Below are 8,994 nucleotides of genomic sequence, written 5' to 3'. Positions count from 1 at the left end.
CTCTCTCTATCTCTCTCTCCCGCCCCGCACCACCACAAAAAACTTTTGTTGTCACTTTGCAATTGATACTAGATGTTTGATTTCTTTGGAGTACGACAAATGCATAACCAAGTTGCATAAAAGTTCCAAGCAATGCAGTGTTGATAAGTCGCATCCCTAAAAACAACGCGAAAATTATGCTTTTGAAGTCGAAATAATTAGTGATAACTGAAAATTGAAAGTCATGCATATAAGAGCACATGTAAAGTAGCGCTAGGTGACAGGGCTTTCTCCTTGGTGGCAACCTAAAGACAGTCTTGGATTTTCATTGTTGCTTGTGGTCTTAGGGTGGCTCCCTTTGTCAGCTCATGTATGGTCTATGGTTGGATGATATGGTGGGATGGTTGTTGGTAGATGCTATGGTTCGGTTGGAGCATGGCTTTCATTGTAACTTTTTTGTTTTTGTAATATACACACACACACACACACACACACACACACACACACACATATACACTCAATATTGTGAGTTTGGGGGGAAAAAAAGTAGTGCTAGGTGAAGTGAAACGAATAGAGCACTAAAAGGTACCGTTTGCTTTGGACTTGTAGAGTATTTGGTAAAGAAAGTGGTAGCACATCACTAACCCGTCTATGTGGTGTCACTTATGTGTATGTGGATCTTCTATGTAGAATTGGATACTTCAGGAGATGATCTAGCTATTTCAACAGCTAGATCATCTTCTAGCTATTCATGATCGGTTGTCGCTCATGGACGACCTAGCATGAGGTTGTATTGTAGTTATTTTGTTTTCAGTTTTAATATAATACTCTCACATAATGCCAAAAAAAGAAAACGATCTAGCTATTTATGTACATGTATTACATCTCTCATGAACTGATCAAGACTAAGATGAGTGAGAGTTCCCCTCATCCAAAGCACTTTTGCCAATCTTTTTGTAGATTTAGTTGGCATATTCTTGGACCGCTTGAGTTTTATAGTTATTGTCCATATTGAAGTGACAATGATTATCTTTTACTCAATGTATGATGATGATTATCTTGCTTATGTGTCATGTTGTGATTTGTTGAAAAGTGTATCATTATTAGACCTTGAGTGTCTCTAATGCTTCAAAAAGCTTCAAAAGCTGAATTTTATTCGGCCTTTTCATGAGGAATCTCGTGCAATGCGTAAATGTTGAAAATGATGAGATTTACAAAATCCCTCCCAAAAATATCACATTTCCACAAGTCGCCTCTAAAGTGGCTCTCTTACCCTATGTTATTTTGATAAAACATGTGGATTGCATTGGCACATGCGCATTGTACATGATTTGGATTTGGTACTAATAAAGCACCCTTTTGTGACCTTGCCATAGAAAGTACACAACATATAGGTGCTAATTCTGTGTACAACATTTTCTCATTAGCCTCAATGGCCCCAACATTCCAAATGAGTCTATTAACTCATTAATGATTGCGTGATGTTTGGAATTTTTTACCAAAATTACCAAAATTTCTTCAAAAATCGTTTCCTTTGAACTCAATTTTTGACTATCAAATTTATTCTAAAGATCTTATAGGTGGGCAATAACTTTTACATAATTGAAGAAGCAAATATGGGAGTATAAAGCTAGATTGGCTATGGAAGGTTTTGTGCAAAAGTAGGGGTATAGATTTTGATGAGGTTAAAACAACTGCTATGCGGATAGTTCTTCCTTTGGTTTCCATAGCCAACATGGAACTTGTCCAAATAGTTTCTAAGATTGATGTTCTTACATGGTGAGATCTTCATGAAAAGAGTCGCACTCGACATGTAGAGGGTTTCCTTGACAAAAGGCAAAGAGAAACTGGTGTGTAAGAGCAAGAGAATCCTATATTGTTTGAAGCAAACACTAAAGGAATGGTATTGTAAGATGCATTCACGAAATCTCTAGGTCATAGATAGAGGAAAATTGATCATTGCCTCCATGCAAAAAATTCTACATATGGTACTCCCACGGTAGCCACTCATCAAAATCTCCCTAGATCTCTTGTGTTTGAGAGATTATCAATAATACCCCAATAGACATGGTACATTTACACTATGGGACTATACACCATGCACAAATGTGCTTTGACTAGGTGGGAAAGAGATCTAGAGTTGCCTTGGCTAAGCTAGCTTCAAGATTCATGACATAGAGCAAATCCATTGTGTAGAGGATTAAGCCCATGTTGCTCCGGAAGAGGAAGCACCAAAAAGAGGACATTGTGGATGCGAACAATTGCATCCATGTGGATGGTACTCCTCTCTTTTTAATGGATCCTCTTTGGCAATTGGCCTCTCTCTCTCTCTCTCTCTCTCTCTCTCTCTCTCTCTCTCTCTCTCTCTCTCTCTCTCTCTCTCTCTCTCTCGTTCTCTGTGTGTGTGTGTGTGTGTGCGCGCGCGCGTGCACGTGTGTGCACGTGCATGAGCATGCGCACGTTGTCTGCATGTGTCATCGGGATTGCAAGGAACACCGTCGGACATGGCCGGGGGGAGGGGCCATAATTCCTCCCCGCTTTACATATAGTGATATAAATTCTCTCCTTCACATGATACTCCTCTCTTCAGTCCCGGCAGGACTCGGTTCTAAACACCCCTAAATTAAACGCAGTGCAAATATATATGTGGAGCAAATGACAGGTCAAGAAGATTACGTAGCATCACAAAAATGTTTTGAGCACATCGCCAGAATAATTCTCCCACCTTCATTACATAAAAGCCGCCCGTCCATCGCTTCTGCTCCTTGCTCTGGCCGCTCTGGCGACCTCGTCTGCGTGTTCATCATACACAGGTACGCTAGATCTTCCTGCACCGCTGGGAGCTATTTGAAGTCTCTCTCTCTCTCTCTCTCTCTCTCTCTCTCTCTCTCTCACACACACACACACACACACACACATACACACACACACACACACACAGACGCACGCACGCATATAAGCTTATTTCCCCTTCTAAATCCGCCCTCATAAAAAATCTCCCCTCTGCACACATTTTCGGTCTTGTACTTGAGAATTTCCTTGCGTCAGCATCGTCATGCTTTCTGGAGGAGACTTTGATGAGCCCGATGAGCCCCCAGAGCCTGACGAGATCCTCCACGAAGAAGATGATGACGACAATGATGGAGGTGATGATATGATTCTAGATGACAGCACTGATGAGGAAGAATTTGTGGAATTCGACCCATCTGGCCGATATGGGCGGTACTCAGAAGTGCTTGGGAAGGGGGCTATGAAGACAGTCTACAGAGGTTATGACATGACAGATTGCAAAGAGGTGGCCTGGAATAAAGCAAGGCCGCCAATTGAGTGCTCTGATGAGCAGGCAGTGGCGGTGCAGCGTGAAATCCATATACTTCAAGGGCTACATCATCCAGGTATTCTCAAGCTTGGTAATGCATGGGTCAATGACACCGGTGATACTAATTTCATTACAGAGCTTTGCTCTACTACTCTCTTGGAATACCGGCTCAAGCACACGCGTATCAGCAGAAAGGCTGTAAAGAGTTGGGGAAGACAAATATTGAAAGGCCTGGCTTACCTTCACATGCAAGATCCGCCCATCATACACAGGGATTTGAAATGCGAGAATATCCTTGTGAAGTGTAGATCTGACACTGCTCTTAAAATCGGAGATTTTGGAGCCGCAACTTTTCTCGACAAGACGCATCACATGCACACGCTCGTGGGAACCCCAGAGTTCATGGCACCTGAGATGTTTCAGGAGGATTATAATGAGCTTGTTGATGTGTACTCTTTTGGGATGTGCATGCTCGAGATTCTGACGCGAGAGTGTCCCTACAGTGAGTGCAAGAGTCTAGGGCAAATCTATAAGAAGGTCATAAATGGAGAAAAACCAAAGGCCTTGCTCAAAGTAACAGACATGCAAGCACAGAGGCTCATCAACCGGTGCTTGTTACCAGCATGCAAAAGGCCGTCGGCAAGTGAATTGTTAACCGATCCATTTCTGCAGTTTCGTGAAGCAGGGTGCACTAGTTCTGGTCAAAGCATCAAAGCTTCTGCTTCAATGCCAAATTTGAAAACTCTGACTAGTAATATTGGAGTGAAGAATATGCTCAGTGGGCAGGGTATCGTGAATAAGCTCGCAAGACCATCTGCATCTACAAAGAGTGTGGATCACGCGGAGAGTGTAGATCATGATCTGTTGGTCATGAAAAGCAAAGATTGTGTGCCTAGAAAGGCTATTTGCACCAAGAGCCCCTCCTTTCGCAGAACCTATAGGGTGACTGGCAGAGTCGAAGATCAGTATACTTTGCGCTTGAAGATACGGATTCAGGAATCTAGCCGGTCTTGCGATATTCACTTCCCTTTCGACTTGAGATTTGATTCGCCCATGAGCGTGGCAGAAGAGATGGTGCGCACATTAGATTACTCGGAGTCAGATCTGGCAACTATTACTGATTTGATTAGAGAGGAGATTGCAGCATTAATACCCGGTATGGAAGAGAGATTTGTTATGCCAGCGTCACCTGAAATGACGTTTCAAGGTCCCTTCTCAGAGCTCTGTGAGCATAATGAGTCAACTGATGTAGGGTTGTCCTCCATCTCGTCCACCTCATGGGAGCTGAGTTGCAATGCCAATGAGATTGGAAATAAGGGGTTTTGTGAAAGGCTTCTTAGCTCCAAGAGTTATGGAACAGCTGAAGAGGAGCCATGCAGAAAAGCTTCGGATGATTGTAACGCTGAGTTTTCAGCATCATCAGAAGATGGGGGGAGTACAACTACTGTGTTTACATGTGAAGGCGACTCATGGGTCGACAACTCCAGTGATTCAATGGAACTTATTTCTGAGAATGATGAAGAGCAAGGTGACTCGATGCTTCCAGAGGGTGATTCAATTACAACGAGAGATTCCACGAACTCATTGCCTAGTACGCTTTTCACGGAGCAGGCTTCGTTTGCGTCAAAGGAGATAAAAAAAGGGAATGAGTGCAACTCATTATCAAACAATACTGATGTAGCTGTTAATGCAGCTTTGGAAGAGAATGGAATAGTCTCGGATGATTGTGGTGCATTTAGAAGGAAAAACAACCGATTGGTGCTTTTTGGCAGTAGGCAGTCTCCACCCCATTGTACCTCGAAAAGCCCTTCCAGGTTCAAGCAGCTTCCTGCGGGAATTGGCATTCTACTGAGGCCTAGTGAGCAGGGCCTTCGAAGGGCACGCCCTTCTTGTATAAATGCATCCGCCTGACACTAACAGCGATATTGTTTGGTTTTGTGGCTTCGGCACATCCCCACAGCACTTGTGGATTTACTCACATTTGCAGGGAGTTTGTGCATATCAAAAAAAATTACTGGTTCAAATGTATGATGTCAAACAAACGGCCACCCCTCCCTAGAGCTTGAATTTATGCTGCGGAGGGGATATATGGTTTCTGAATTTGTTGGGAAGGTTACATGAGTCTTTTGTATTTCTGGTTTGACTGGGTTGTGTACAACTATTGCAAATTGAGTGCAAAAGTTGGATTAAGTTCTCTCCATTGTTCCCAGTACATGTGGTGCATCAATTAGGTGGCCATGGTGATGCCTACGCGCGGCCCTTGGCCCTTGCCCGACCATGTTTCATGGCTAATATTTGGAAGGGATAAGCACCTCCCCCTGTGGGCCCTCTGGTGTGTTGTAAAAAAAAGTCGGATTTAGTGTGTTCTTAGCAAGAAACACCCCCCCCCCCCCCCCCCCCCGCCCCCCCCAAATTTTCCCTCCTGCTTTTTTTTTTTTTTGTAGTGGTCGCAGTGCAAAGTGAACACGTATGCAGCATATCATTTCAGTATCAATTTGTTTGCAATCCATGAAAGGGATTATGTATGTACCTTGCTGTCAAGCCTTGTAAAGTTAGGCTTGATGTCAATTTTCAAGGCCCCTTTCCTTGGAGTAAGATTAGTAAAAACTCTCTGCTAAGAGTCGGTTTTACATTGTGGATGTGTGTGTCCCTGCTGAAAGCAAAAATTTACTTGTGTAAGATTGGTAGAGAGAGAAGAAGAAGAAGAAGAGCGGTTTAACGTCATAGGAGACTATCCCAAGAGACCTTAAAGATCTATCCGATGAGGGGAGTTGAAGTCAAGACCTGTTATTCAAGAGAGGGGGAAGAGAGAGAAGTTTTTAACGTCGTTGGAACAATCCCACGAGACCTCAAAGATCTATCCGACAAGTTTTGAACTCGGGACCTCTTAGGCAAGAGGCTAACAAGTCCGGGCAACATTGATCCAGAGATGTAGGAGCTGTTGTTGTGATCCAAATTCGTTGTTTGGGGATTGAGCTGTGCCTCCCCATCTAATGCTCAAGGGGAGATTATTTCTGAGAGTCTTGAAAGCTTTCCTTGCATCATGCCCACACCAACATTTTCCTTGACATGAAGAGGTGGCTTCTTGCCTCATGTGCTGTGTTATGAGGGTGTGGTTGGAGATGTGGAGAGGGTTGATCCTCTAGTAACCTTGGAGTTTGGACTGGAAAGGTGATTCGACACCTCTTTTGTTTGCAAACATGAGGGTCAAAAATTGGACTCACATTGATTGGACAAGAGCTTCGCTTCCTTCTATGTGAGTGGATGTGATCTTGACGCTTTGGGCAGAGATTGAGAATGCGATTCTAATAGATTGGCGTCCACTGTGGCAAGGGGACCCTCATCACTAAAGACCACGGGTCTTGAATGAAGCCCAAGCCATGGGATTGATGATGCACAACATGGGCACAATTTTCATGGTGATGTGCGTTTGTTGGATGGCGGCTAAGTTTCCTTTTTAGGCCCTACTTGACTTTCGCTTGCGTCTGTTTACAAACCCACGCGGGTGCGTGGTTAGCACATCAGCCTGTCAATGGGGAGGTCGCCAGTTCGATGCCTAGCTTGCGAATGAGAAAGTCAATGCCGTTTGAATTTTGTGGACCATCCACGCCCCTTGAGATCCCTGTGAATCCTTGCTCGCCATCAATCCCATGGCTTGGGCTTCATTAAATACCCCATGCCACTTAGTGTTGTGGCAAGCGGACCTTACACATGGCGGTGGTCTGTGAGTTTGTTTTAGTCTTGAGATTGGTTTTAAGATCAACGATACCATTGGAGTGATGGCCCTTTGCATTCGAACCATTGATCGCATTCCCACTGGTGGTGGGGCTACTTTATTGAGACACACAAATGAGGTTTTGTGGTTCTTGAGAGTAGCTACTATTGGTGTTAACGGCCGTCCGACATTTGATGAGATTTTGTTGGATTTAGAGGCCTCCACTCTTGTTCTTTATGTAGTTGATTCCACAAGGAAGCATCGTTGTGTAGAGTTGATTTTCCGTGTGGTTGATGTTCGGTATCATAGAATAAGACTCTTGGAGGGTTGTGATACTTGAGGGCCTGGTTGTGAGGTCCCAAATCCACACTCAAAAACTGTGATGGGATCATTGATAAAATTCTACATCTAATGAAAAGCAGAGTTACTAAAAAGGGAAATTTAGGGCACATGCTCTCACCATTAACCTCTCGCCATTAGATCTGATTATGATATTTTCATCTCAGCTTCCTAACAGTGTGGTTGAACTTTGAACATTATGTCATATCTTTTTAAGTTGTTTTGATATTTTTCTTTTTTAATGTATTGTAAAAATTACACAATTTAATAAATATTCAAAATAAAAATCTAATGATAATATTTTTATCTTAACTTTCTAATAGTACATTTGAACTCTAAAAGTTATTTCATATCTTTTAGTGATTTTGATATTTTTGGACAACATAAGGAGTCCTTAGTGAAGGGTAGATTTTTGGGTGCAAACCTGGACCATTGAAAAAAGCTTATCGATTAATGCCACATGACGAGCTAATAATAATTTTAAATTATATTTCATAGGGCCTTGTGAGAGGGTGTTGACATTTGTGTACCTCTATCTTTAAAGAGGGGTATTGAGTTATTTTTAATGTGTTTGAAATATATTGGAATGTAAATAGTTTATTGTTGCACTTCAAAAATAAAAAACATAATATTGTGTTGTGACACTATATGTTTAGAAATAATGTCACTTTCTATTTTTCGCAAAGAAGCTTTTTATTAGGAAATCTTTGTCAATAGCCTTATATAGGCCATAGTGAATTTTCACCTTGTTGCTTATTGATTTTCATTCAAAATAAAAACAAATTGGTCTAAATTAATATTTAAATTATAAGTAGGACTATGATATTTTTATCTCGACTTTCTAATAGTCTAATAATTATGTAATTAATGTTCTTTCACATTTTGCGTATATAGAAAGAAGATAATCCATGATGTAGAATGTTTAATCTTTCTTGATTTAAAATATAGAAGCATAGAATAGTTTGAGTAATTATCTTTCACTAATCTGAGTGGTTTAGGATCAATCACTTTGATTAGCTCACTAGAGTTTTTGCTTTCTTAGTGAGTTTGAGTAAACTATCTAAAGCTAAAGAGATTTTGACAAGGTCTTCAAGCCTAACTAAGTTTGTGAGAGTTAATGGCCTTTTATAAATGTATGTCCCTCCCCCAAAAAAAAAAACTTCGTATACATCCCTTGCTGCTAAATTTATTATGCACATGGCTTGCTACCATTTCTCAGTAGTTGTCCAATTTAAAAATAAAGCTATGCTATTTTGGTTGCATTTCTTGTTTTAAGTAAACATATTTGCCCATGTGGTCAAGACCATGTGACACCTTATTCAAGCCATGTGTTATAATATCTACTAAGGTTTTCAATAATTTGTTCATTTTAAATAACCATGTAGAATTAAATTACGTCCGATTTTGATTTCGAAAATTCTTAATTTAAGTAATGATGTGCTTAAGATTCTAAAAATACCAAATTTTTATGATAAGGATTTGTCAATTATTGAACTTAATATTTTTAAATAAGAACATAAAATATTTTTTGTATTTTGTAAAGGTGGAAATCTTACATTCACTACAACTTGAAGAATTTGAGAGTCCTCATCTCAATTGAAGTTAGAGAAAACATTACAAAGGGAGACTTCATTCTCCCGTG

General features: G+C 41.1%; 1 protein-coding gene across 1 annotated transcript; it reads left to right on the top strand.

The window, feature by feature from the left end:
- Positions 1–2,664: 2,664 nt before the first annotated feature.
- LOC147461854 (putative serine/threonine-protein kinase WNK6) lies at positions 2,665–5,663 on the top strand. The gene is made up of 2 exons (XM_086509321.1): positions 2,665–2,792; positions 3,028–5,663. The coding sequence occupies exon 2, from the start codon at positions 3,035–3,037 to the stop codon at positions 5,207–5,209; it is 2,175 nt and encodes a 724-aa protein (XP_086365447.1). The 5' UTR covers positions 2,665–2,792; positions 3,028–3,034; the 3' UTR covers positions 5,210–5,663.
- The last annotated feature ends 3,331 nt before the right edge of the window (positions 5,664–8,994 follow it).

Source organism: Adiantum capillus-veneris, chromosome 3 (assembly GCF_014529385.1).
Source record: "Adiantum capillus-veneris isolate H3 chromosome 3, ASM1452938v2, whole genome shotgun sequence".
Classification (NCBI taxonomy): domain Eukaryota; kingdom Viridiplantae; phylum Streptophyta; class Polypodiopsida; order Polypodiales; family Pteridaceae; genus Adiantum; species Adiantum capillus-veneris.
Note: the sequence above shows the minus strand (reverse complement) of the source record. Positions and strands in the feature narration are given on the sequence as shown.